The sequence below is a fragment of the Ilyonectria robusta genome, assembly GCF_021365365.1.
Source record: "Ilyonectria robusta strain PMI_751 chromosome Unknown BGZ61scaffold_5, whole genome shotgun sequence".
In the NCBI taxonomy this organism is placed as follows: domain Eukaryota; kingdom Fungi; phylum Ascomycota; class Sordariomycetes; order Hypocreales; family Nectriaceae; genus Ilyonectria; species Ilyonectria robusta.
The window spans coordinates 35401-62315 of record NW_025764439.1 but is presented as its reverse complement, the minus strand read 5'-3'; the positions used below and the strand labels follow the sequence as shown (position 1 = coordinate 62315).

Sequence of the window (26915 nt, the reverse complement as noted above, 5' to 3'; positions counted from 1 at the left end):
GGCAAGGAGTTAGAAGGAAGCAGTATCCTCGAGATACGCGCGAAAGATACTGATGTTCGCGAATACCTCGATCGTAAGATGTCGAAGCTGGGTGGGTTCGTCATGCGTAACTAGCAACTTCAAGAAGATATTTGTAATGCAATCTTGGGATCGATTGGAGGGATGTACGTTGCTTCACCTCTCATGTATCGACGCCATCAATGTTAACATGACCCTAGGTTCCTCCTTGCCCGCCTATATCTCTGCTTTTTAGTAGGTAAATTGTCTGTCACGACGCTCAGAAACGCACTCGCAGCCTTGCCAACCGGGTCATCAGCATACGACGAGGCCTACCTGGATGCAATGGAGCGGATAGAGAGACAGTACCCGGATCATAGAGTGCTCGCTAAGGACGTCCTTGCATGGCTTACCTTTGCAAAGAGACCGCTTCAGGTTGCAGAGCTCCAAGCAGCAGTTGTCGTCCAGGAAACAGACTCTAATCTTGACGAGGAGAGTCTTATCGACATCGAGGACATGGTCTCTGTCTGCGCTGGCTTGGTTACGGTTGACGAACGCAGCCAGACGGTCAGTTTAATTCACTACACGATACAAGAGTACTTGGAGCGGACGCGAGTAAATTGGCATCCAGATGCTAACGCTGCAATTACAACATCATACCTCACTTATCTCCTCTTCTCTGTCTTTGACGTTGAGTTTTTGAAGGTGGATGAAGATTCACCAGGCGAAAGAGCTAATAGGCAACTCCACCCGCTGCTGGATTATTCCAAGGAATATAGTGCGCTACATGCCCGCCTCGCTCTATCCGAGCCACCCTCCATCGCTCAATTCTTTTCTTCAGAATCAAAAATGCCCCGAAATTGGTTGCTACTAGCAGCAAAGCATGGGGGTGCACAAGCAGAAGCTACCGCGGAATGGCTCATAGAACGAGGTGTATGCATCAACGTATGGGATGCAGACCGGAGAACCCCATTGCACTATGCTGTGCTCAACGTCTGGAAACGATGCGTTCAGCTGCTGCTACAGAGAGGAGCGAGTCTAGACCCAGACGTCGACAACATAACTCCTTTCCACTACACAGTCAAAAACGATGCGGACGAGATAGCCCAAGCTTTCCTCGACGCCGGAACACCGGTAGATATGCTAGTGACGAGAGACATCTACATCCCAGGTTATCAACAGGGCAGAGTGGTCTATGTTATGAGAGATGGTGCGCAATATCCCGTACGAGAAGCCCGCACAGAGAAGGGCTTAACTGCTCTGCACCTCGCTACCTTGACGGGTAGTCAACAGATGACCAAGTTCTTGCTGGACCATGGTGCCAATCCAAACTTTCCTTCGGGCCACGACAAGACACCACTTCATCTAGCGCTAAGGCGAGATTTATATGGTCCGGAATGGCCTGGGATTGTGGACTTCTGGAACGATCCAATGTTCCGAATCGAGGTTGCACTTGATTTTGTGGAATTGCCTGATAGTGAGGACGAATACTGCTCAACCCAGGATTGGATCTACAAGGCCCGGTCGACCATTATAAGTCTTCTTTTGGAACATAACAAGGTCGACGTCAATGCCCAAGATATCTTCGGCATTTCTTCATTGCATATTACAGCCCGCAGCGGAGAATCCTCCGAGTCCATAATCAGGAAGCTTAACGACAAAGGCGCCAAGATCTCAGTACGCACAAAGAAGGACGAAACACCATTACATCTCGCCACCCGGAATAGAAACCTAGACGCTATTACTGCCCTCCTAACACTTGGAGCGGATCCCATGGGCAGCGATGTCAACAGACTCAATGCTCTGCATTACGCGGCACAAAATGGACATCTAGGAATGATGCAGAGTGCAGTGGACCACATGCCGGACGCGTCTCTAGAAACATTCCTGGCATCGAAAGACAACCATAGAGAGAACGTGTTGCATCATCTGCAACAGCGTCAAGGTTGGCATTACTGCTGCCGAGTATCTCCTGAAACAGTCAGCTGGCATCAATGACCTTGACAATGCGGGAATGTCGCCGATGGCCAAATACCTCAGCGCATTCGTCCTCTGCATAGGCAACAATGACCCAGAAGTGTTACGTCTCCTGTTTGAGTCTGGTGCAAACCCAGCGTTCAAGACGGAAAAAGGCTTGGGTTTAGCACACCTGGCCGCTAGATCCCGCAGAGTTTCTATAAGCTTGCTACAAACACTAGCAAGCCGGGGCGTAGATCTAAGGGCTAAGGATAAACAAGGGCGAACTGCCCTTCATTATAGTGCCATCGGGGGCAATCTAACGGGAAACGTTGTACATTTCCTTTGCGACGAAATGCGATTGTCTGCAGGGCTTCGCGATGCACATGGGAAGACACCGTTGGATTACGCAGTGGAGATGGGACAAGAGCATCAGCACCCGATTCTTTTTGACTCCGACCGATGGACTCGGACAGAGAAGCTACTGCGCGGGTTACAAAAGGAACTATAACTAGGAAGTTTATGATATTTTGAAGACGTTCAGAATAACTCCGTTGGTTCGACCTTCAAAACATGTCAAGACCATACGTACGCTGGAGAATTGCGTTGCAGGGCGACCAGCCGCCGCCTGTAAGTTCCGCGACCATGGCAGACAACGAACGCGAGGAGGACTCGGCGCCGTACTACTGCATCACAGAGGCCCGGTGCAGACTGTGCCAGTTCGCGTTGAACGACAATGAGCTGGTTTACGCAGGTATGGCGCCGCGTCGCTCCGCCAGCCCTCGACTGCTACTGACCCGCGCGTCTCCTACCAGCCGTCAGCGATGATCGCGTTTCAGGCGAATTCGAGTTTCAACAGCACCTGTCCATTTACGACGAGGACCTAGACATCAACATTCACTTGTGCCTCGGTGACCATTGCCTATCCCGCACCAAAGCGACCGTGTGCTTCCACTCCCGCTGCTACGAATTCCGTTCCTATCCAGTCACTCTAGCATTCCTTGCCGCTACCAAGTACGCCTTTGTCGCACTAGCCCATGAAGAGCGACGACGAGCCGACTATATCCAGCGGGCTTTGGCTCAGAACCTGTAATTGGCGATCCGCTGGCCCCGGGAACTTCCCCTCGAGTTGTGGCGGATGATTGCTGAGCCTCTGGTCCAAGAATGCGCCGTTCTCAACACAGAGGAGCTAGTGCACCGCAGTGATGTGATTGGCGATTCTGTGCTCGACCTGACACAGCCGGTGTACTCAACATACGTCAAGGTGGACGGCCGATACTACGTCCGAAGTTTACTGAACGCACCTGGAACTGACGCCAGCAAGCAAGCGTACCTCTTACTCCCAGCTCGAACCGAGAAGCAAGGGCCGGACGGCGACGATGGAAGCAAAGATTTGTTTGTGGCAGAGGATCACGTTGGGATCCGTCGAGTCATCTTCGTCTCGCCCAACCGCCGTGACGAATGGTGTAGAAGCCACCCCAGCGTCCCCGGTGCTTGGTGGAGACACATTCCTCACGAGAGGATTCCCTCTGCTGTCGCCATCAAGACCAACGTGGGTGATCATCCCTCAATGTGCGATTCCGATTCTAATACACCAGCAGGGCCTGATGGTGAGGAAGATCTAGAGCACCGTTAAAAAGCCTACCGCCGGAGCATCTCACATCGGCTGGCAAGTCCCAGTCCCATTTCCTCCCTCTGTGGTCGACCTCTTGATGCTTAAAATACTATAAAAATACCTAACTAGGCTTAGGATGTGCTTTTTTGATTGCAATTCTCCCGATATCACCGGATACTCTGTTGCAACCGATAAAGTAAATATCCTAGATATTATATCCCATAAACAAGGTTAAAAGCCTAATAGGAGGTTATATAAGGACGTTAACTCCAATATTTGCTTTTGGATGTATATGCCAATAAACCAAGGCGAATATCTTACCGAAATATGTAGGCGGGCCGGCCGTTTAATTATCGATATTGAGGTTATCGGAATTATAGTACGCGGTGTCATCTCCTTCCTCTCTCGGCCTATACTAATACTTTTATCCCAGCTCTCTACAACCTGAGAACGAACCGTTCTATTTGGGCTCTATGGATATAAAAACGCCAATATTCAACGTATAACTGCCCTCCCGCGCGAGTCATGTCGAGTCTACTTTAATGACCCTGGTGGCACTCCTGGCAAATGCAGTATTAACTTCGTTGCTTTTGATTATGGCACTGCTCGTCTTACCATCGCCAAGCCGGGTATGCCAGCCAGCCCAGATGTGCTGCCGGAGGTGCCCCAGTCCATCTCCACACCACCTTACACTCAAAGTAACGAAATATGGCTTCATTCATCGTGCTCCATGCTGGGCGTGGTTGAGGTTCATCCTTGCGTCAACCACACTTCTGTATATCGGCCGGTGATGGGGATGCTCCTACATTACGCCGATGGCCATCGCGAAAGCATAGGCCAGTTTCGCCTAGATTGGGCCGTCGAACCCATCATGGTTGCCAAGCTCGAGAAGCTGTACTTTTGCGGCAAACGGACCAAGAAATCATGGGGCTACGTGGCACATGTTACAACTGAGCCTCCGGCTAGTCGAGCACGAAGTAGCTGGCTTGACGTCGACCAGGCCGGGACATTGGAATGGTGGTTCTCAACTCGGCATAGCGTTTTGTTTTACAACAACATCCGATTGAATTGATTCGACAGAGGTTCAAATACAAACCATGGGCTACAGATGCCAGCCAAGCGCAGCTTGCTGTTCAATTCTAATTTACAAAGGATCAACCCTGCATCACGATAGCCGAACATCTAGGCAATCTTCTTGCGGCTAAAGTACACGGTCTTCCGTGCGGAACATCCACGGAACATCCAGACCTTGTCTCCCTGATACTTTCCTGACTCCCAGTCTACCTTCTTGGTAGTCTTCTTCTTCCCCTTGGCGTCACGGAACACGGATTCGTCAGCAGAGAAGGTGTGCGTGATCTTCTCGACTGTGATCTCAACGTACTGGCCACTGGATCGTCCTTGGCCGTCCACCGATGAGAGAGTTGGATCGAGGCTGGTACAGGCGCTTAGGTTCTATATCGGCGTTAACAACGGCCTAGAGTGATTCGTGACCCCTGTGACGCTCGGCCAAAGCGGCCAGATCAGTGGGCGGCCAAACGCGCGTTGGCACCAGTCGCCTGAAACGCAGCGCTTGCGGTCATGGCCAGATTGGGACATCAAAATGTTCGATGGGGAACCTCATGTGCGTGCGAGGGCATTTCCAATTCTAGAGCAACCTCGGCCGGGGCGCTCCGACTCTTGACGCCCGCATCTCAGCTCAACGCGGTAACAGCTCTGTTTCACACCAAGCGATATTTCACAGGCTCGGTTCTGGGCAGATGTCCGCCTGAGCGATTGGATATTTTACCGCTGCGCTTATTAGTGCGCTGTGGGTTGCAATCCTTGGCAGCAGAGCGTACAAGTTGAGATACGTTGGGCGAATTTCGCCGTAGGTGTACCGCAAGGAAAGATCTCGGTCTGCGACAGCCCCAAGCCAGATGTGAAATTGCAGAACTGCTCCCAGGTGACATTCACCGAGTAAAGTCTTGGTAAACATCCAAAGACCCGTTAGGAGTTGCTTGTTTTTAACGCTATTCCTAGATAATTCATACAAGTTTCGCCAAACCCCATCACCACTCCAGGGATAGCTTCTCCACCCCATCCACCAGCGCCTGAATCACAGGCCGATTGGTATTCCGTTCACCTTGCATCTTGCTCGTCTGCTTCATCCGCGTCCAAAACACAGGACAGTCCTTGCTATCGCAGGCGACGTCCTCCATAGGCCCGAGTCCAGAGCAGCTGCGACAGACGGCGAGCACCTCCTCCAGCCGGCGCTCCTCGGTTTTCACCCGCGTCTGCAGTGTGAAGAGCGACGCCGGGACGTTCTTGCGACAGCGCGGGCACAGTGGATTGTCCCCGTGAGAAAACTTGGCTCCGCAGATGAGGCAGTGCGTCGACCTCATGTACGACTCGAGCGTCCTCTTCTTCGTGCCCAGCGTCATGGGACGCCGCACCCGCCGCACTTTGGGCATCTCGTCATACCACTGCCGCACGTTGGCTCCGACGAGGTTGAAGATGCGCTCGAGCGGCGGGATCAGGTTCTTCGAGATGTAGTATTCCGCATCGAGCTGCCAGTGGGGGTTGGTGAGTAGCTCCTCGGGCGCCACGCACCGGTCGATGAGACGTGCCCCTGGTGCGCCCGTGATGACGACGTAGGGAACTCGTTCTCCATACTGCGGCTCTGCGCGCGCGTCTGCCAGCATTCGCTTGGTACTGATCAACGCTCCGGGGGTTGGTGCACCTTTGTCGGAATACGTCCCGAGTCGGACTTCCTTGGCGAAGCAAAAGTCCTGCACAGAAATGTTGTTGCGCATTATCTTGTTGCACTGTTTCTGGAAATATCTCTTGATTTGGCTGAGGTCGGCCGTTTCAAAGAGCAGTCTGAGGGCCTTTTCTTCAATCATCTGCTCTGCTGGCGTCCCGTCACGGCGAACCGTTTCGATTCCTTTGGCGTCAAATTCTGGCTGCACCTGGTCGCGACTCTCGTACTTGTAGCCGACGTAGCGCTTTTTGGCCAGAAGAACGCACGGGTGGTAGACTTTCTCAAACTTCAGCTTGATGGGCTGAGGATTCATGTCCGTAATGGCCTTGGCGATTTCGTTGCCAATGTCGAATGCCTGATCCTTCGTCCTCCCTTTCAGATAGACGAACAAACTGTCGGTGTCGCCATAGACGACCTCGGCTCCCCATCGTTCAACCGAATGAATGTAAGCAGCCGCCCGCTCCAGAGTTTCTCGCCCAGTTTGCACGATGCTGTCTGCAATCTCCGAGCAGGGCATGCGGCCAGAAAATGATGCAGAGGTGTAGCCGTAGGTGACATTGGCGAGCAGTTTCAAGGCAAGCTGTCGGTTGTTCAGCAGCTGCTGAAGTGTTTTGTCACCCTTGTCCTGCTTCATGCCGCTCTTGACCATGACTCGAGTCTCCAGAATCTCCGTGAGCATCTTGGCGAGGAGAGATTTGCGGATTTCGGATTTTGCGTACATCATTCCGTTGGGTGCGATGTTGATGTGGTCCTCCAACAACTCCAGGAGGCCTTGCTGCCGCTTGTAATCTGTGAAGCCCATCTTATTCCTGCCCCTCCAATTGGTAATTCGCCCGAGGAAGGTTGAATAGCAATAGTTGTATGCAATCATTACGCTCGGGTACAGACTTTGGAAGTCCAGGACCAGGAGGGGGCTGTTGTAGAAAGCGCTCTGAGGCTCCATGACGAGAGGGAGGCATTCGAGCGCGTTCTGGCCACCGACCTGCTTTCGGCTGGGCGAAACGAGGATAAAGTTCTCTGGTTTTGCGATTCTGAACATGATTGATTCAACCTTGAACTGGGATCCTCGCGAAAATACAGAAAAGAAGTCGACACCGAGCAGTCGAGCTTGCTCGCTTGTCCTCGAAACAGTCTCGTTGGCCTCTAGGATTTCAATGTCCAGTCTGGTTCGACTTTGGTAATATCGGAGCACCCGGTTCAGGTCTCGTGGTTTGCCGCTCTTGTACCAAGTCGTGAGAGTCTTCCAGGCGTAATGAGGGATCCGACGGTGGAGGAGATGCCAAACGACATTCTCCATGGTGTATTGAAGGAGATTCAGCTCGCCCCGCATGGCTCTCCAGATGTTGATCATGTGTCTTCCAGTGACTCGAATGGTTGAGGTGGTGTTGAAACCCCACTTGTCGTTCTCTTTGCCGAACCTCCCATGCGATTCCGTTTTCATTCGACTAAACTCGTCACACAGATTGTAGTCGTACTTGAGCCTCGCCCTCTCGATTAGATAGCCCCATGAACTCCCGTGAACCTCATACCCAGTTAGAATGTCTGGATCATGGGTCCTGACAATCTCCACCATTCTGACCATCAAGTCCAACTCGGCAGTCTCTTCAACAATCTCAACCGCCGTCTGGCGTCGCATGAGGCGCGGCAAGTCGGGGTCACTGGATAGCACGAGGATACCCGACTTGACTAGATCCAGAGAGCTTTGGCTATCGAGCACTGTTTCGTCCGACTTCAGAGCCCAGAACATGCATTGAACCTCGTCCTCCTCGGGGTTGGGCACAAACTTGCCCCGCGTGTTGACATGAATCTCCAAGCTCATCGTGCTCATGTACTGGACTTCGTGCTCAACGCTCGTCTGCCCGTTCGCTTGTGTATATTTGAACCCGTGCTTGTTTTTCGGTGTCGGACCCTCAATCTGGGAGAGATATTGCTTCGGCGTCGCCAAGTAGCTGGATGTCGGTTCCTCCGTCGCACGCCGTTCCTTTTCGTCCCACCAAGTCTTTACTTCATCGAAAGTGGGTGGCGGGTTTGCGATTTCCCAGCTCCTCCACGTACAGCTTTTGCTCTGCCGGGCATACTCGCGACCCATTTCCGATTTGTCCAGGCGAGCGCCTTGTTTGAGGCCGTAACTAGATGGTGAGGTAGCCGTTGGGTCGAACTCCGGGAGAAAAGGGAGCGTGTTGCTTTCAAGTCGGAACTCTCGTCCTGCATATTCCCGAGGTTTACTTGGGACGTCTTTCTCTCTGCTGTAATAGGCATCCTGATAGATGGCGTCCGGGACAAGGTGGTCTTTCATGGACGTTACCACCTCCGAGGCGGAGGGAGGCAGTGATGAAAAGAGAAGGGTTTGAGAGCTTGATAGGCTTCCAATCGCTCGTTGAATTTTTGTTTGCGGACTGACCTCAAAGTGGAGGTCCGACGATGTCAGAGAGGGAAAGTAGTCAGACTGGGATGCAGGTACATCCCCAACTTGCTCAAAAGAATTAAGATCGAAGGAAACATGCTTCGTAAATCCACCATCTTCGCTCTGCTGGGAAGATGATAGCTGACTCCTCTGGCTGAGACGAAATTTCGTGTTGGGATCGTTTCGGTCCTTCACAGTGGCAAAGTTCAGGGTCTGATTGGAACCAGTAGTATCCTGCGGTGAAGATGTTGGGAATTTGCCCAACGAAGAACGCCTCAATGTTTCTGGTTCATTTGACCCGGATGCTTGTATGGGCAAGTTTCCTCCCTTGCCTCGGGAGATCCCCTCGCCTTTGGGTCCCAGTGGTTCGTCCCGTCTGGATCGCTTGACAGGGGGGTGAGATAATGATAATTCCGATAGAGAACGCTTAAGCACCGTCTTATTCAACAAAGTAGGGTGAACCGTCTTCAGTGCTCGTCCAACCAACCCCTGCTTGTCTGCAGCATTGATGAGACTTTGACTAAATGGGATTTCTGGAAGCTTGCCAGTTCTCAGCCCGCTTTGGCAGATTCCAAGCACTGAGAGGTCATCCGAATCACTCAGCTCGTCCTCGGATCCACTCTCAGGCGGTTTACTTGTCTGGTCTTGAAAAGCTTTGGCGGCTTTCTTTTCCATTGACAGCATCATGGTGATAGCCTCTTCGTCGGAGTCACTGGGAAACCACTCATCAGGTCCCTCGCCGACTTGAAGGACCTTTCTCTCGTCGACCTCAACACTGCTGGCAGGATCTAGTCCTTCGGTTTGGCTCGGGGAAAGCCCCAAAACTGGCATGAGAGTTGATGGGAAAAGGTCTTCGACGGATTCAAGAGCAGTTTTGACGGTGTGTTCAAAGGGCAAGGCCTTTGGAAAGGTTTCGAAGCTGAGCTCGCCTTTACCCGCATTCTTCTCGGATGTAATGAGATTTCGAATCTGGTCCCGGTATTCTTCCTCGTGGATCCAGCCTTGTGACTGTGATTGTCGAGGATCGGCAGACATCGAGACAAGAACTTCCGGGGGGAACGGGGTGCTGCCTTGGCCTGGGTCTTGCATCTTGCGCTTCCGCCTCTTGGTTTCGTCTTTCCAGAGACCTGCCATACTGTGCACCAGTTTCAAGCCTTCGGGAATTGGATTGATCCGCTCGACGAAGTCATGATGCAACGATCGCTGCTTGACTAGTTTCCTGTTGAGAATGTCGTGTACACAAATGTCCACCTCGATTGAGCAGTGGCTGACCCTAGGAAGGGCAGTCTCGTCGGTAATGTGGTCGGTTGGGATGGACCGACTATGCCAGAGATGGACTGAATTGGACCCTTGGTCATGCTCAGGAACAGGGGACCGAAAGCGCGTGGTTGATACGTCGAGATTGTCACACCCGTACAAATTGTAATCCGTCATGAACTGCAGAAGGTATTGAAGGTGGGCTTCGTAAGGCTGAAACTTGTGCTTCATGATGACTCCCTGCTGGAGAAGATCCGCCAATCTCGTCATGACAATGGGATTGAACATGTAGATCTTCAGGAAGAATCGGTAGCCGACGTGGAAGCCGTAGAAGGGCACGCCCTTGATGAGGGTGATTCTGGCCACATATCTCGCGTTGTCACCATATTGATCGCGCCGATAGCTCACCGCCAAAGCATGATCAATAGAGAGGTGAAGGCGATAGATGTAGGCGCCCACTTAGAGGAAAGTCAGCAACAAAGTGTCGCAGTCATCATAGGCGAACCAACCGTCATCGGTGTTCAAGCCGCCCTCGTACTCCACGTAGAGATACGGGAAAGCGCCATGAATGTGCGCGCAGACCTTTTGACCCGTCTCAGTCGATCCGAAGACCCTGATAACGGGCACCTTGGGTCCCTTGGCGATTTGCGACAGCGGTACATCGTTGCGAAGCTGGGGGTCGTAACGGGTCGGCGTGGCCTGGTAATGATCGATGCAATTCAGTCTGACCCGGAACAGGTCCATGGTCCTCGGCCTTTCGCTCCATCGGGTCTTATTCGACAAGATTGAGCGTGTGCATTATCCGAAGATAATGTCGTCGAAGCAAGGTCTCGATTCACGCATCACATGCGACTGACGCGCCGGCGACACCCTTGCTGATGCCTTCAGCTCGCGCGATCACGTGGCGATAAGCTGCTTATCAAGAAACTTTGGCGCTGCGACTCAAGTTTCGCGACGCCAAGGTCGAAGGCATTGGCTCTACCTGTGTGAACCCGTTTCTCGTCCAACTCAGCACGACTGGACGACAATCTTGTCTGCGAAATCAGAATCGCCCCCTCATTCCGCTCCTTTAGCTGCCTCCAAGCCAACCCGCGCATCGCCTCGACACAACCATCCATCATGCCACCCCCAAAACCACCCTCTGGCGGCGCAGGCGCGGCCTCCAAGGAGGAAAACATCTACATTCCGTCTTTCATCAGTAAGCGGCCTTTCTACGCTGGCGAGGATGACGACAACGAAAACGATTACCTCAAGCATCAACGTCGAGAGGAGAAGAACGAGAAGTCGCAATCGTATGACCGTGGCAGGAAAGCCGGTCCCGCGGCCACCAAATACCGAAAGGGCGCGTGCGAAAACTGCGGCGCGATGACACACAAGGCGAAGGACTGCTTGAGCCGACCCAGGGCCAAGGGGGCAAAGTGGTCAGGGAAGGATATCCAGGCCGATGAGGTGATCCAGGACGTCAAGATGGGATGGGATGCCAAGCGAGATCGCTGGAACGGCTACGACGCCAAGGAGTACCGCACCGTGGTGGATGAGTACAACCAAATGGAAGACCTAAGAAAACAGACCAAGGCCGCCAAGGGAAGCGATGAAGAGGAGGATGACGGCGACAAGTACGCCGAGGAGAACGACATGAGCAAGCATCAGAGCACAGCTACGCGACAACTAAGAATCCGAGAAGACACCGCCAAGTACCTTTTGAACCTTGATCTTGAGTCCGCCAAGTACGACCCCAAGACTAGGACTCTAGTCAACGGCGGTGCCACCGCAGACAAGGCCGCCGATTTGTTCGCCGAGGAGGGATTTATGCGAGGGTCTGGACAAGCTGGCGAGTTTGAGCAGGCCCAACGGTATGCGTGGGAGGCACAAGAGCAGAGCGGCGACACCAGTCAGCATCTCCAAGCCAATCCCACGGCGGGAGAATTTTATCGGAAGAAGGAGAGGGAAGAGGCCGAAGCAAACCGTGTAGAAAAAGAGAGGCTTCTGCTGGAGAAGTATGGTTCGGATGGACAGAAGGAGATGCCAGCTGCTCTTCGCAACATGGCTATCACCGAGTCCGAGACCTTTGTGGAATACGACGAGGCTGGTCTGGTCAAGGGGGCACCACGAAAGGAAGCCAAATCGAAGTACGCCGAGGATGTTCTCATCAACAACCACACCTCCGTCTGGGGCAGCTGGTGGACCAGCTTCAAATGGGGCTACTCCTGCTGTCATTCTTTTGTGAAAAACAGCTACTGCACTGGAGAAGATGGCAAGGAGGCTTGGGAGGCCGCCGAGAGGCAACGCAGTGGCGCAAATCTTGTCACCGACAACCCCGAGGACGAGGCGGACGAGGTGGATCAGGATGAGCCTGCCGATGCCAAAGCCAAGAAGCGGACTCGTGAAGAGATGATGAATGGAGTAACAGAGGAGGAAATGGACGAGTACAGACGGAAGAGAACGGTTACGGCTGATCCCATGGCGAAGTTGCTGGGCAAGGATGAGCTCCTTACATAGCGTTGCATTTCATGTAAATCAAGCAAAATTACAAGCACATTAATCGGCGAACATGTCGAGCAGCATGGGATGGCAGCACCAGTTGATTCACATGGGAATGGACAGATGATTTGGACGAGGTGGAATTTCGTTGAGACTCATGTACACAGTTGAGCAGAGGAACCTGAGCATTTTTCTTGTCGTTACCATTCGGCGAAATCATTCCATTTTTATCCTCTGGCCAACGCCGCAAGCTATGAAGAGAATCCCCTTCCCATGAGTGGTATTCCGGTCCCAGCAGTCCTAGACAAGTGGGAGAGCCATCAATGCACAGTTTGGTACATTTATTCCTCATCCTCATCCTCGCCATCGTCACCACCCTCGGCGGCCTTGGCCTTCTTTCTGCGGACACGGCCGGGGCGGCCTCCACCGAAGGGCGAGGTGAGAGCGAAGTCGATGTGCTTCTGGGAGTCGAGACGGACGATGAAAGAAGGAACGTTGACGATCTGCTTGCCGACACGGATGTGGCGCTGGCGGATCAGGACACGAGCGTGGTGGATAGACTTGGCAAGGCCTAGCTTATAGACGCAAGTCTGGAGGCGGCGCTCCAAGAAATCCTCGATCTTCAGGGCCAGGACGTAATCGAGCTTCATGCGGGACTCGTCGAGGACACCGACACGCACGAGACGGCGAATGAGGGCATTGCCTTCGAAGAGACGCTTGGGGTCCTTCTCGTCGAGGGTAAGAAGCTGACTGTGTGCGTTGTTAGAAACTGCAATCTTTCGTGTCAATGGGCGCGAGGATCAAACTTACCGGGCAGCACGACGGATCTTGGACAGAGTCAGACCGACTCGCCAGACCTCACGCTTGTTGCGCAGGCCATACTCGCCAACGAGCTTCAACTCGGAGTCACTACGGGTTATATGTCAGTCTTCGGGTCACAATCGACTTGAACAGAGACAAGCTCAAATTCAGTGGCCGGTGATTACTGACAGTCGGGCAGCCTCGAAGGGTCTGCGGGGGACACGAGAGGTCTTCGAATACGCGCGAGGAGGCATCCTGTGGTCTTGTTAATTGATGCGCGTTGGGATGTCGCCGGCGATGGCACTCACTTGACTTGCTCCTTGGTGTTTGGCGGGAGATGAACTTTAGCACACAAGTTCAGAAAATCGTCAACTTGTGGGGAGGTAAATTTGGCGGTTTCGAGATCACGTGGGCGCATTTCCCAGAACCCTAACGGGGCCCTTTGGCCCAGCACCCACATTCGCCCTTGCCCTACACGGGGCCGAAAAAAAATTCGGATTATCCTAGCACCCGCTCCCACAAGCCGCCTTCGAAATCCACAACACCAAGGCGAAGGACTTCACCATCTCTTTCGCCAACCACGACCACTAACCCACACCCTCCCGCGTCCCCAGCACACGATTCGAGATGGGTCACTCCTACGGAAAGAGAGCGGGCACCCGCGTATGTGCATTGTCGAGTTCAATCGCTTCGACCTCGTGCTGACGTTGTTTTTAGTATGCCTTCAGCCGGCAGTTCCGCCAGAAGGGCATGATCGCCCTGAACACCTACCTCAGACAGTACCAGTGAGTTGTGCCGTGGCCTGCGACGACGCGCGACGAGACTGACAGATTTCCAGCGTCGGTGACATCGTCGATATCCGAACCAACGGTGCCGTCCAGAAGGGGTAAGTCGACTCTCCGAAGCACTTTGCGAAAACCGCAAATTGCAGACTTCACGCTGGGAAATGTGCGCAGGGACGTTTTGGCTAACAGCGCACAACAGTATGCCCTACAAGGTCTACCACGGCAAGACTGGTGTCATCTACAACGTCGCCAAGGCTGCCGTCGGCGTCATCATCTACAAGAAGGTCAAGCACCGCTACATCGAGAAGCGAATCAACATCCGAATCGAGCACATCGCCCCCTCGCGATCCCGAGAGGACTTCCTGAAGCGAGTGAAGGCGAACGCCGAGGCCAAGAAGCAGGCCAAGGCTGACGGCGTTGCCGTCTCCATCAAGCGCCAGCCCCTCGGCCCCCGAGAGGCCCGCACCGTCTCTCTTACCGACAGCCCCCCCGAGACCGTCACCCCTCTTCCCTACGAGACTACTATCTAAAAAGATTCTGCGGGGTTGTGTGGTGCTTGCTTCTTTTTGCTTGGGGTGTTGCGTCCGGATGGGAAAGAACTCTGCATGGCAAAGGCTTGCATTTTGATGTCCATAGGGAATGAGACCAAAAGACATCCATGGGAACAAACTTGTCTGCATTTGATGGATCTCTCTAGTGACGTGCGTGCGGCCTGTTGGATACTAGACGGGGACTCGGGCATGCCGAAAGGACTCCCGGTCTTCCAAACAATTGTCGAGTGCAACTCAATACCAAGCCGCTCAATTCGAGATGCATCCCTCGCAGCCTCCCTGGCGTCGTAGGATCCCTGACATGAGCATTCGTCTGTGTGAGGTCGCTTGCCGGCAGTGATCCACTGGAAATTGTAGCATCGCAACCTCTCCCAGACCTTGTTGTAATACAGTCATACCTCTCATATTCATTCCAGAGTCTTGAAGCTTGCCTCACCCACTAACACCACGCTCTTCACGCATAACTTGCACCGCCACGGAGGGGGCCCATTTTCGTTTTACAGAGTAAACCGCGGGGGTGTAGTCACGGATGACCCAATACTAGCAACTGGTGTGTGGGATGGGAGTGGCGATTGCGCGAGGTGCTTGGGCGAGGCCGTCTCTCGAGTGCAGTGTCCTGCATCTTGCGTAGGGTTTTGCATGCCTACTAACAGCGGCTTGCGGTACTGGTGGTTGCGCGGGGCGGTTCGCCGGCGTGGCTGGCTCGTGGTAGACGGTGGAGGGGCAACCAAGGGTCCATCTCCAGGGTAGGCTGCATCGAAGGTGGCTTGACTCGAGGACAGCAAACGAAGTACCCATGATTCGACATGATGCGATTCAACTGGACTAGACTAGACAGTCAGAAAAAGCGTGCTACTTTGGAGCTTGGACGTGGCTGGGGCCTCGGGGATAGATAATAAATATATTGACAATAAACCAGCAAAACTACTTGAACTTCATTCATCGCTGAACTAATATGAAGGCTGGCGCAGGAATGGTCCATTAGCGCACCTTCAGATTTTCTGCCCAAAAAACACCATTCAACTGAATGGCTGGTATCCTAGGCGATGGTGACCAGAAGTGCCACCTGATGACGGCGAACTGGATGGCTCTGGCTGGAACCATCCAAGATTGTCATCTGGGCTGCACTGATTTGCCCAAATAGATCCAAGCGACGGTCGAAGCGTCTTGTTTCCATCAACCGTCATGCTAATCCACTTCTTTATCTTATCGCCGATAAGCTTCTTTTGGAAATGCCCCGCCAGCCTCCACTGCTTCATCGTCATCCACCAGAGAAAAGAACGATACTAAAGACAGCAGAGAAAAAGGCATATGCAACCTCGCGCTTCGATGCTCACATCTTCTGGAAACGGCCTACGGAGTCTCAACCACACAGATGCCCTGATATGGTGGGCGTGGCCCATGACACGAGAACCTTCATTGAAGCCTGGCTTGAACGTTGCCAAGACTGCTGCGACGAGGGTGGAGAGGAGGTCCTGATCATCCCCAATCTGTGTTTGAACAACATTTCGTCTACACCCAGCCCAAAGAAACGGACGCGGCTTGCCAGTGGCGACGTCGATCTTGAAGCCACACCTCGACGAGCAGGTTGGTCTCTCCATCCAATCCTTTGGCCAACGTTTGTGCTGATGGCAATGTTTTTGTAGTGGGCGGCCTTTCAGACGTTAGTATTGGCGACTCGGCCTCCGATTCTGATTCCGTAACGGCAAGTTCCAGCCGTCATGGTGCTTCTGCAAGCCCTGAGAAGCGCGAGATTGCCTGCGGCCGGCGACGGACTTTCCTGTCCGAAGGGAATATATATTTCGCCCATATAATTTATTAAAAATATAAATAATTTATTAAAAAGATGTTAAATTAGAGAAATTTTTCTAAGTTACTAGTAGGTTATAAGACGAGTTATCTTGCTAATCAGAACTATCAGGCAGCGTCGGCAAGTTTGTCTGTGGAGGGCTGTGAAGTTGTTGTTGCCGTGTAGATCGACGCATCCGTCTCTTTAGCCTCGCCGAGCAGGTTGTTCGTTCTCGCTTCAATCCTTCCGGATCCGTCAAGGCCATTGCTGTCACATCGGGCTCGTTTGGGTGAGGGTGTTGTCAGAATCTTGTTCGCGCAGTCGCTTTGCTGGCGTCTTGATTTGGAGTGTATCGCTTCTCCGTCCGTGGCGGGATTTTTCAAGGCCCTCGCAGAGAGTCGGGCGGCGTAGGCTTGTAGTGACCATGGCGCGGCATCAGGTTCGTCCGAGTCGCTGCAGGAGTCATGCGGCCAGACGCGAGATGAAGTCCGGAGGCATGTCGGAGAACTTGAAGTCGCAATGCGCTCGATTCTATCGTGAAGCTGATTGATGAACAAGGGGTCCGGCTCAGCGATGCTGGACGAAAGTACCGGCGTTGGCGGTGCTGTCGCCAGCTCGGATCCAAATGTGGCGACAGGGTCGGGAAGGGGCTGGCTGCTGCATTAGCTTAAAGAAACATGTCGCAAGGGTTAATAGGAGACACGCACTCCGTATTCTTCTTCGTAGTCGTCGGCAAGGCACTGGCGCCAGCTGCGTGCTTTGCGCGGGGCGCCCATCAAGTTGGGGTCGGTGTGGTCAGGCTGATGATGTTGTAAGGGAGAAGATTAGGTCTGGTACGGAGGCAATCCAAAATAGCCTCCTATTATATTGAAGTGCCCGATCCTCCGGCGAAGGTCTTTAATGGATCACTGAGCATCGAACATATATCTTCCTGACATCTCCGCATTGAAAGTTTTGGCATACTTTGCCAAACCAATTCGCCGGACTTATATGGCGCGAGAGATTGCACGAAAACCACTTCCATCAATCATCGCTCTCCATCCCCTGGCTCACTTTCCCCTCCATTAGCCCTTTGCCACGGCCGTCTGGCGCTCGAATTAACAGGGGCCTGGGAACAAACCGTTGGCAAAATATGGCTGCATTATACGGAGTAGGTACACTGTGGTAGCACCGAAGCCTGCGGGATTGATTCGCCGCAAGGACTAGCTCAAGGCTGAGCGCCCGTCCTTGCCAGCTAATCCGAGGAGGGATGTCAACTCTTATCTTACCCCGGCCCTGTCGAGCGCTTAAGAAGGCTCCGGCTTCTTTGAGCCGCGGGTCCTTGGGCTATCTACATACCGGTAGCTTGAATCGCTGCTCAGCCCTGGCCCTTGCTTGAATAGAGTAAGAAGCATTCCTCTTGGTCCATAAGCGACTCAGCCTCAAGCACCCTGAAATATCTAGCTAGTAGCTCTTGGATATTCCCTGCTTTGGTCCTACTTCCTGGCCTTTGCCCGAGCAATATGGGTTCTTTTTCTTCCATCTCTCTTCGGCGTCGATATGTCATGCTGATCGCCTCGTCCTGGGCGGCCTCTCTTTGCAGTCTTGGTTGTTGCAGTCTTGGTTGTCGCAGTACTTGATCGTCCACGTTGCAGCTCCGCCGAAACGTCGGTCGGCTGTTTCCTTTCTCTCTCCGCAATCCTGGCGCTGCGGCGAAGTGGATTGGAAACAGCTGTGACTCTTTTCCCTCCGGTTCCCCTGCTCGTGGACGTCGCCATTTCATCACATGACGGTGTTGCACCCTTTGTAACGACAGTCTTGGAGTTGTGTGATTCTTTGTTCGTATCGGATGCATTATGGGACGAGAGAACCGAGTGTCGAGTGTTATGCCTCGGCCGTTTCGGAGGCTGTTCGTGCTCGACTGCATCGGAGCAGCGACTGCGCTTGGATTGACACGGGGGAGAGGAGAGACACTGCGTTCCGAGGGCGACAAATCCTCGCTGATACTCAGCCTTTGGCTTTTGGAAGTCTGTTTATTAAGGTCATCACCTCGACTTCGGTTAAGCCTCCCTTTCGTGCTGCTCTTCTTGGGCATCTCGGCAGGTCTTGCAGAGGGATGAGTTTGCACCTGGGAGCGAACAGTTGCGGCAGAGGAGCCTCCGGTCTCTGCTTGAGACGGCCTAGCGCTTCGAAGGGACCGCCGAGGAGGCTGTTCTGGGTCCTGTGTGCCGTGGGTGACGGTGAGCTGGCGACTTGATGACTCCCTCGTCCTTCCGCTGGGCCGCCCCTCCGCATTAGAGGCTTCAGCACCTCCAGGAGCTCGGGTAGGTCCGCCATCGGTGCGACCATTGGTGACTTCAGGAATTGGCGCCGGTCTGAAAAGGCTGGGATGTCGTGGGCCGTGAGTCTGTTGTCTGTCATCGGCCGTATCGCTCGGCCGTCTACCGGAGTCATCAGAAGCGGCAGGAGCTTCCACTACGACTTCTTCCTCGGGTTCTTCGTATATCCACGTCCTTCCAGGCAGATCATCCCATTTAGGGTTCCAGATCCCATTTTTGATCCAGTTCTTCTTGACACCTTGGTAGGCCACGGCATCGAGGTCGATGGCGCTACCGGGTTGCTTGTAGTCCGTCTCATCCTTGATCCAGTCGCGCTCCTTGGTTATCTGATACAAGAATTGGTCGTAGGGACGGGATGCCTCAGGATTGCGAACGGTGGGCGTCGGGATAAGGTATATCGGAACCGGTCCCGGCGGTAGCTGCCGACGAGGCCGTGGTCGTTTTGGCTGGCCCACGCCGAGCCCGAAAATACCGAAGATAGGAGGTCGTTCCTGCTCTGGCTCTGACTTTGGTTCCGATTCCGGTTCCGATTCTGGCTCCCGGTCATTTTCCTTGTGGCCCCAACGAGCGCCCGGCCAGGACTCGGACGTGGTGGCGTTGTAGGGGCCAGAAAAAGGGCCACCCCCTCGATGCGACCATGTCGACATCAGATGACTGTCCTTGGGCCAGGCTGGGCTCTATTCGTCCCCCCAGATGCCTTGTTCTACCCAACGGCTTCGCACATTGTTCTCGGAGTTGGCCTGAAGATCTGAAGACTGATCCCAGAGCAGCGTCTGTCTTCGACCGAACCGCTCCTCGGATAACTGATGCTCAAGCCGTTCGCGCTCACGTCTGGCCTGGCTCTTGAACTGGTTCAGTGGCGTCGACTTGTAGCGAGCCAACATTCGTAGTTCTCGTTGATACGACTCGTCCACAACTGGAGGCCCGGGTGTTGGAGGCTGCGTGGTTTCACCTGACTCTGAATACGGCGGAGGGGGGTCGTCGTAGCGTCGGTCTCTCTCGTGAGCAAGCTGTTGAGGGTCGTCTTGTAGTCGTTGGAGCGCTTCAACGACATGCGGCAGGACGGGGCGCTGAGGATTGTTGAAAAGGAAGGCCATCTTTGCGACGACGGCGAGGCATATCACCTGGAAACTGAAGTTGGTAAAGGACAGAACGAGCTTATCTGACTGAGCTGGGAAGAGAAAGGCGACAAAGCGAAGCCGGGGTGGTTGCCTACTTAAAGCGCCTTGGTGAACGAATGACACTGGACGTCTAAGCGCCGGCCACTTCTACGCGCCGGCTGAACGAAGAGCTCTCCTCCACTCATTCGGGCCAAGGTCGAGTGTGGACAGCCGTTTCCTGTCTCAGAGCTCCAAGAGAAAAGGCTGGGGAACGTATAAATCCATGACCATTCTCACGGGTTATAACGAGATCATTGCCGTCAAACTTGTGCTCCCTTGGCAATTTCGACGGTAACAACCCCCGTGGCTAATACCCCCAGCCGCTTCTTTGGGGGGGCCGCTCGGATTAAAAGTTTTGCCGGTGTCTCTCGACCAAATCTATTGGAAATTGACTCCCGCCATTTTCCATCTCTCTCTAACATCCCACTTGTTTTGTTCACCAAGTCCTCGAGTTCCACTGTATCATTCTCCTTCTGCCCTTCCATACCAACGCAACCGGATTGATGCCTTTGCATTGCCAGATCGAGCCTGTCAACAGCTCCACGACAGTTGTCTGCCGACAAGTTCATCAACATGCCGCCGAATAAGGAACCCATCAACGCCGGGCCTATCACTCGACTTCTCGTCATCCTCTTCGTCTTAGCAAGGAACCAGAGGTATCTGCGGTGGTTATGGAAACCCTCTCCGGGCTTGATGTCCATATTCAATATATGCATCAAAGTAAAGCCGATTGCAAGCTTAGCCGAAGCTAAAGCCATGCAATATGTCGCCCAACACACTTCTATTCCCGTGCCGAAGGTATACTGCGCTTTTATTTATAAAGGTGACAGCTATACTGTGATGAGCAAGATGAATGGCAAAATGCTATGGTACAGTTGGAAAACCCGTACTGGAGAGTCGAAATCGATTATTCTCGCCCAGCTCCGTCAGATGGTTACCGAACTCCGCTCTGTACCTCCTCCAGAAGGCACAAGTGTCAGTGGTGTTGACGGTGGTCCGTTCTACGACTGTCGCTTACCGTCAAGGCTACTCTGGGGACCATATGCTACGACCCGGGACTTCCACGAGGCCCTTGCGAACGGTGCAGATCTGGACACTGAGTATGCGAATTTGCCGGACGACATACACAAGCTCTTTGAGTTCTATCGGCAGTCAAATGACCAGTTAGTCTTGACCCATGGTGATCTAAGCAGCCTGAACATTTTGGTTGAAGGAGACGATATAGTAGGCATTGTGGACTGGGAGACAGCAGGATGGTTGCCGCTATATTGGGAGTATACATGTGCTAAATATATCAACCCTGTTAATATATTTTGGGCGGCAGAGGTAGATAGGTTCTTGGAGCCTATGCCACTTGAGCTGAATATGGAGAGCATAAGGCAGAGTACTTCGGCGCTCTCTGAACCCGGTATACGAATCAGTTTCTCTAAACCATTCTTGGGCGATCGTAGTCAAAGCATCAACTCCACCCTCAATATTTTTTGTTCTGGTGTACGAAGTGGGATGCAGCAGGAAGGCATGCGACGGAGAGATTTGGCGTTTCTTGCAGGCGAGTTGTGGCTGCGGAAATGGCAAACATGTTGCGAGCGCGTCCTCTACATCATGCTTGGAGTAGTACTTGGATGAGGCACAGAACAAAAATTCTCACATCTATTACATCCATCTTCCACCCTCAGAAGCAATGGCCTCTTCGAACGCGCGGATCATTCCATCGTAGAGCTTGTCTACAGCCTCGGGCGAGCTGTCGGTCCCTGTCCAAACTACCCCATTCCGTAGGGGAAATAGAATTTGGCGAAGACATTCGGCGAGCGGCTTAAGGGAGTGAAATTCGAGAGGAAATTCCTCCAGAATATTCCGAAAACTATTCTGATCCATATCAAGAGGCTTGCGTGCCGCTAGTTCGTCCCAGTCGCCATTGCTCCATTGTCGAAGCTTGCTTGTCTCTGGGGGATTCTCCGTGTGGTTTGTTATCATTGTCCACAGGAAAACGTAAAGGAAGGACTCTAGGTCGTGCCGATAAGTATGACATTCACCCTTCAGAACGCCAATAGCCATAAATGGTCTGGTGCCGGTAATTCCAGGCTCTGTTCCTAATCCTTGGGCGAGCTCTATTGCGGAATCAAGGTCTATCAGGATCCCCTTCGGCTTTGCTTCATCTTGGTCATCCAGAATGATCATGTTCCCCGGGGATATATCTTGGTGAAGAATCTTGGCGTCATGGAGTATCGATGGCACTTGATAGCATCACGAAACACTTGAAGCAATTCTGTTGGAGACTGAAAAGTGTGAAGGGATCTGCCGACAGGAGAAGTAACGATGCAGGCAAGGATGCGATTTTGAAAGAAGTTGTCGGTTTCTTGTGTATATTCGACAAGGCCGTCGGCATTACAAGTAGCTTCCTGTCGTTGCTCTTCGATACTTCCATGTCTTCCGCGAAAGTGCATCGTGGCGAATTTTCTGTGTGTGCCCCACCGGAGACCTCGACGCAGATTTGCTGTACTTTCAACTTCTTTGTAGTAATCAACGGAGACGGCACCCCAGACGCATTTCTCCTTGGCCAGCTTCAGAAGCTCGTCCTCCGGACGCTCCCTGGCCCAACGCCATTTGAACTTCACGACGTAATTCCATCGATTCGAATCAGGCATTCTAGCCCGGTAGCAAGTTGTCCCGGTGCCAACAAGGCCTTCGCGGGACGCAATTGGCTGGCTTTCGAGATAGAGCTTTCCCGGAGAGGGAATCACCACACTATCAAGGATGATGTAGCTGCCGCCCTTATCCGTCTCGATGATGTTGATTTTGCCCAGGTCCTGGTCCGTCATCCGCTGGTAGCTGAGAATAATAGAGAGAAATTGGATGAAATCTTGTTGAACATCGAATACGTCGCTGCAATATAAGCCAGATCGATCAAAGACCCAAAGTTCGACGAGTGAACCGCGGATGTAGAAGCCATGCAAGAAGAGCCGCGTAGGCTGATTGGCGAAGACCTGGTGTGCGGACCGGCAGAGACGTAATAGTCCATCCTGATAAACGCAGCCACGGTGGTAAAACTGGCCAATAACCTGAACATGGTCCCATCTTGGCTGTACGTTGGAGGCCGGCGAAGTGGGCATGGTCAAGAGGAGACGTGCGCCGTCGTCAGCACTCCCGTGCTCTGGTGCTACATTGCCGCCAGATATATGCCACGAGCCTCGAGCGCCGTCAAGTTCCCGCGATGCATAGTTGGAAAACCATTGTAGGAAATTGTCGGGCGATGGGGCCTGATTTTCCAACAAAACATCTTGGCGGACATGTTGAAAGTCACCGAAGAATCTTCTGATAAATCCGCTCATGGGGCCGTGCAAGCGGCCGTCTATGTTGTCAAGGATTTCTTGGTCGTCTGTCGCGGAGGCCGGTGGAGCTGGCGGATGATTTACCACCGGGTGATTCTCCATGGCCGATGGAACACACGGCGTATTGCGAATGGTGGTGGGTGTTTGGGGTTGGGGGCTTTTGGGTACGTTTGAATAGCAGCCTCACGAGCTGCCTCGAGATTTGTTGCGTGTGAAGTCGATGGGACCGGTCTATTCCAGCGAAATGCCGACGTTGGAGTTGTGGTGTGGTGCTAAAGAGGCGAGTGTTCCGGTTCCGATTGAGCGAGCGGATCAGCATCCCGTGTGCAGTTTGTCCACCGTCTGACTGGGCGGTGGCAGTGTACGGATACAGCCGTCAGAAAGAGGGACAAGTCCCACAGTTGGTCTTGAAGGCGGTCTCGCTTTGCCTGTTTGTCCTTCTTGTCTCGTGTTGTGCGTCGTGGAGCTGGCTGTCGACCCGTGTTGATTCGTGGTCATTGAGGGGTAAGAGTTGGGGGCATTGGAACGGTGATGGGCGGTGAAAAAATCACCCAACGAGAAGAGGTTACAGAAAGCTTCCGGGGCTAGGCCAACGTCGCGCAAAGGGATCCAGGAGAATTTTCTGATGACGAGTCAACTTGGGGTTTCCCAGACACGCCGAGCCCGACGGAGCAGCGGACACCTCGAGGAGGGTCGGAAGGCGAGGGAATTCAGGGAACTCAACGCGGTCAGCGATTTCCGGCGCAACGATCCCAGGGCGGAAGAGGGGGAGAAGGAGGAAGCCAGAAACAAGACGGGCCGTACTGCACTCAAAAATGCCTCTTGGGGCTCGTCAATGGCGGTTCTCTTGACCCAAGATGCCCGAATATGGCATTTCACAGCAAGCAGCCCGACGGCCACCGCAGCAACTTCCATCGCCCAAGCTACACCTGTATCCCGCATCCAATCGACCACGCTACACTTCTTAGGCTCCTCTGGGAGCAACTGGAAGGAACATTAGACGATGGGATCACGCCGTTGAGGCAGGGGAACCGCTTGAAAGGAATGCAATGCATCAACAGAGAGTGGTTCACAAGGATGTTCGATGGGCAAACATGCTGTTTGATGTCGAACTCGGGAGAGTCGGTAATGCACTCTGTCGTCCTCTCCATTATAAACCGATTCTCAACAAGACCGGGAGAGAAACTGAGTCAAAGGATGGGCCGAATCCACACGGTTGAGCGCAACCTTGGTCAGCTGCGGATTGCCGTCGTTCCCGGTGCCTGCGGTCAAGAGAGCACTTTCCAGCACTGTCGTGCTCTGCATCACGCATCATTCTTCGCGTGTGGACGGGGAAAACATCGCCCGGAGTTGATCGGCGTACTGCTCCTGCTCTTGAACCTTGGCTGAAACGAATCGCAGGCTGTCCACGTCCCACAACCGCATGAGCGGACGGCTGAACTCCTCCCATGTGCTGCCGTTAAATTCCCCGAACCGAGGCTGGATGTTGTTGATGTACAGAGCCAACAGGGCGGTCGGAGAGTCGAGGGCCCTCGTGTACCAGTATGAGCCCGACGCCCAGGACGCGCACATCAGCTCAGTGTGGACGTTGGTCCCGTCCAGAGCCATTTCCTGCTCTCCCATAGCATCCACGAACTCGTCGTGTAGTGTAGTAAACTCGTCAGAATGAAACGCGATTTCTTCTATACTGCGGTTGGACAGCCACGCTGGCGGGCCAAGCATCTCGACAGGTCGTGACATCATCTACAAAGACGTTGCTCTGGTGGAGGTAGGTTAAACAGAAGGGCGAATGGGCCCTCGCGAGACTGGGTGCTAACGAGTTTGGGTAGCAGTGCCCGCATGGCCGTTAATGCTCCTAGTTGAGTCTCGCCGTCATGTTGTTGGTGGTGGATTGAGTTGGGCTGATGACGCATCCGATTGTCGTGGTAGTTGATGAGGTTAAACAAGTAAGGCACGGCAGATGAATGTGTATGATTTCGAGGTAGTTCGGTTGGGATGTTCGCATTCTCCAGGTGGTGGAGAAATAGCGTAAGTGGGTGATTTGCAAGCTTCAGGACACCACGGTCGTCTATTGTCCACGAGCCAATCCGGGCAGGGGAAGTTTGGCAAGGCTGAGCATGATGCGGGATAAATGCCCAAAGAGGTTGGCGCGTCGTTTCACGTCGTGGCGGCCGGTCTCCCAAGATTCGGACAACATGTTGCCATTATCGACATGCTCCAGCACAAGATAGCCATCATCAATCAGATGGCAGCGGCTATACGGGACGTACGGAGTTAGGGGACTGCCAAACAACCGCATCACGGCACGACGGATGTACCAGATGACGTGCTTATGATACGGCTCACGCTCCACTGTGGTAAACTAACCAGTCGTCAGTTGAGAAGGGACGGGGCCAGCAGCAGAGCAACGTTGCGTACCGAGTTGCTCCCGGGAAGCCCGAAGCCAAAGAGGCGTGGAATGGGCACGTCGGGGCAGTTTTGCTGCAGCCAGATATATGTCGCCGCTTCACAGCGCAGCTTCTCGTCAACGTTTCTCGGGCACGAGGCCTCTCCGACCTTCCGGAACAAGTTCCTCCAGGCAAAGGAACCTTCCGGAACTTCGCTCCGCTTTAAAGTTCCTCCAGGCATAACTGCAACACATTTCTCGGTTACCACTGTACTCGACTTCCTTGACCATTCTCAGAGATCCATTTGTCAAAAATAATCCAAGTGACGAAGCGCAGGGGTCTCATTTGAGCAAGGACCTCTTTTGACTAAAAGCACAGACCTCCTTTTTGACTAAGGATAAGGATCTGTTTTGACTAAGAGCAGGGACCACTTTTGACTCAAAGCAAGGACCTCTTTTTAGACTAAAAGCACAGATCTCTTTTTTGACTACGGAGGGCTCTTTCAAAAGTCATGTCCCGCGCTAAATGCGCTACATCCCTCAATCCTTGTCAGTTACATCAGATACAAGGTATCGAAACTAACCACGATAAGTTAGCTATCACATCCCTATAGTTTTAGCGACCGTAGGGGAAACAGCCTGTCGCACAGTAAGCACAGGCCTCTATAAAATTAGCGGTCTTTACTAGACAACCCACAAGAGAGAGTACTCTATATAGCTGACCCAGCCACAACAGTCAGATCTCCCGTTTTGAACTAGCGTCAGGAAATGACTTTTGAAAGAGCCCTCCGTAAGGACAAGGTGATTTGACTGAGCAGGGATCTCTTTAATTAAAGTCAGGATCTCTATTTGACTAAAAGTACAGATCTCTTTTTTAACAGAACCTTAACAAGCAAGATTAGACAATAGAGAATAAAAGAATAATTATACTTAGCTTCATCAAGCTATAGATTGCTACTATACCCTAATCCAAAGAAATATCTTTTTGAAATCCACCCAATCTTATTTAACTTTAGATTATGGCCCTTTACGCTGCTATTCTAGGCTGTATATATATTGTATTAGTTGGTGGTGCAGATTCGATCCGATCGATTCCCAGTAGTTATCACCAAATGCAGATGAGAATATTGCGCGTCGTCTCTTAAATATATAAAGTTCTATATAAAGCCCTCGTTTCCTGATCAAGACTATCCAAGCCGATAGATTACTGTACGGTTGACCAGAGGCTGTATAGTAGGGATGAGCGGGGCACCACCCTTAGATAACGATATTTCCTATATCTGCCTGGGAATAATCCAACGCTTAATATATAGACTACATATAATTATTGGGGAGAAGAGGTCTTG

At 52.8% G+C, this 26915-nt stretch overlaps 14 protein-coding genes across 14 annotated transcripts; 7 read left to right on the top strand and 7 right to left on the bottom strand.

Moving 5' to 3' along the window:
• Nucleotides 1-136: 136 nt before the first annotated feature.
• Nucleotides 137-1995, top strand: BGZ61DRAFT_474843 (ankyrin repeat-containing domain protein; the record flags this gene model as incomplete). Its single annotated transcript, XM_046248614.1, has 2 exons — nt 137-164; nt 257-1995. 2 exons carry the CDS (start codon nt 137-139, stop codon nt 1993-1995), a joined length of 1767 nt encoding a protein of 588 aa, XP_046107205.1.
• A 238-nt stretch (nt 1996-2233) lies between these two features.
• On the top strand, nt 2234-2413 carry BGZ61DRAFT_285709 (uncharacterized protein; the record flags this gene model as incomplete). Its single annotated transcript, XM_046238510.1, has 1 exon — nt 2234-2413. A coding segment is annotated over one exon (180 nt), but the record flags the coding sequence as incomplete, so codon positions are not given.
• Nucleotides 2414-2598: 185 nt separating this feature from the next.
• BGZ61DRAFT_529423 (uncharacterized protein) lies at nt 2599-3578 on the top strand (the record flags this gene model as incomplete). Its single annotated transcript, XM_046253398.1, has 4 exons — nt 2599-2707; nt 2769-3042; nt 3157-3505; nt 3555-3578. The coding sequence occupies 4 exons, from the start codon at nt 2599-2601 to the stop codon at nt 3576-3578; spliced, it is 756 nt and encodes a 251-aa protein (XP_046107203.1).
• Nucleotides 3579-5486: 1908 nt separating this feature from the next.
• BGZ61DRAFT_384869 (uncharacterized protein) lies at nt 5487-10777 on the bottom strand. Its single transcript, XM_046242712.1, has 2 exons — nt 10479-10777; nt 5487-10427 (listed from the first exon to the last, which is right to left on the bottom strand). Exons 1-2 carry the CDS (start codon nt 10711-10713, stop codon nt 5617-5619), a joined length of 5046 nt encoding a protein of 1681 aa, XP_046107202.1. The 5' UTR covers nt 10714-10777; the 3' UTR covers nt 5487-5616.
• Nucleotides 10778-11088: 311 nt separating this feature from the next.
• BGZ61DRAFT_346211 (Pre-mRNA splicing Prp18-interacting factor-domain-containing protein) lies at nt 11089-12468 on the top strand (the record flags this gene model as incomplete). The annotated part of the gene is made up of 1 exon (XM_046239853.1): nt 11089-12468. One exon carries the CDS (start codon nt 11089-11091, stop codon nt 12466-12468), a length of 1380 nt encoding a protein of 459 aa, XP_046107201.1.
• Nucleotides 12469-12629: 161 nt separating this feature from the next.
• BGZ61DRAFT_177870 (uncharacterized protein) lies at nt 12630-13584 on the bottom strand. Its single transcript, XM_046237647.1, has 4 exons — nt 13560-13584; nt 13441-13513; nt 13261-13359; nt 12630-13200 (listed from the first exon to the last, which is right to left on the bottom strand). The coding sequence occupies exons 2-4, from the start codon at nt 13503-13505 to the stop codon at nt 12792-12794; spliced, it is 573 nt and encodes a 190-aa protein (XP_046107200.1). The 5' UTR covers nt 13506-13513; nt 13560-13584; the 3' UTR covers nt 12630-12791.
• Nucleotides 13585-13878: 294 nt separating this feature from the next.
• On the top strand, nt 13879-14566 carry BGZ61DRAFT_346320 (ribosomal protein L21e-domain-containing protein; the record flags this gene model as incomplete). The annotated part of the gene is made up of 4 exons (XM_046239862.1): nt 13879-13914; nt 13969-14036; nt 14090-14137; nt 14236-14566. The coding sequence occupies 4 exons, from the start codon at nt 13879-13881 to the stop codon at nt 14564-14566; spliced, it is 483 nt and encodes a 160-aa protein (XP_046107199.1).
• A 1207-nt stretch (nt 14567-15773) lies between these two features.
• Nucleotides 15774-16481, top strand: BGZ61DRAFT_445928 (uncharacterized protein). The gene is made up of 2 exons (XM_046245154.1): nt 15774-16174; nt 16234-16481. The coding sequence occupies exons 1-2, from the start codon at nt 15820-15822 to the stop codon at nt 16407-16409; spliced, it is 531 nt and encodes a 176-aa protein (XP_046107198.1). The 5' UTR covers nt 15774-15819; the 3' UTR covers nt 16410-16481.
• BGZ61DRAFT_568771 (uncharacterized protein) lies at nt 16456-17152 on the bottom strand (the record flags this gene model as incomplete). The annotated part of the gene is made up of 2 exons (XM_046256009.1): nt 16456-17026; nt 17084-17152. 2 exons carry the CDS (start codon nt 17150-17152, stop codon nt 16505-16507), a joined length of 591 nt encoding a protein of 196 aa, XP_046107197.1. The 3' UTR covers nt 16456-16504.
• Nucleotides 17153-17851: 699 nt separating this feature from the next.
• BGZ61DRAFT_491617 (uncharacterized protein) lies at nt 17852-19791 on the bottom strand (the record flags this gene model as incomplete). The annotated part of the gene is made up of 3 exons (XM_046250452.1): nt 17852-18328; nt 18496-19371; nt 19402-19791. 3 exons carry the CDS (start codon nt 19789-19791, stop codon nt 17852-17854), a joined length of 1743 nt encoding a protein of 580 aa, XP_046107196.1.
• Nucleotides 19792-20283: 492 nt separating this feature from the next.
• Nucleotides 20284-21754, top strand: BGZ61DRAFT_177787 (kinase-like domain-containing protein). The gene has a single exon (XM_046237646.1). The coding sequence runs from the start codon at nt 20428-20430 to the stop codon at nt 21478-21480; it is 1053 nt and encodes a 350-aa protein (XP_046107195.1). The 5' UTR covers nt 20284-20427; the 3' UTR covers nt 21481-21754.
• On the bottom strand, nt 21508-23285 carry BGZ61DRAFT_491615 (FunK1 protein kinase; the record flags this gene model as incomplete). Its single annotated transcript, XM_046250451.1, has 2 exons — nt 21508-22062; nt 22110-23285. 2 exons carry the CDS (start codon nt 23283-23285, stop codon nt 21508-21510), a joined length of 1731 nt encoding a protein of 576 aa, XP_046107194.1.
• A 1209-nt stretch (nt 23286-24494) lies between these two features.
• BGZ61DRAFT_529416 (uncharacterized protein) lies at nt 24495-24905 on the bottom strand (the record flags this gene model as incomplete). The annotated part of the gene is made up of 1 exon (XM_046253397.1): nt 24495-24905. One exon carries the CDS (start codon nt 24903-24905, stop codon nt 24495-24497), a length of 411 nt encoding a protein of 136 aa, XP_046107193.1.
• Nucleotides 24906-25251: 346 nt separating this feature from the next.
• BGZ61DRAFT_529415 (uncharacterized protein) lies at nt 25252-25811 on the bottom strand (the record flags this gene model as incomplete). Its single annotated transcript, XM_046253396.1, has 2 exons — nt 25252-25545; nt 25602-25811. 2 exons carry the CDS (start codon nt 25809-25811, stop codon nt 25252-25254), a joined length of 504 nt encoding a protein of 167 aa, XP_046107192.1.
• Between the last annotated feature and the right edge of the window lie 1104 nt (nt 25812-26915).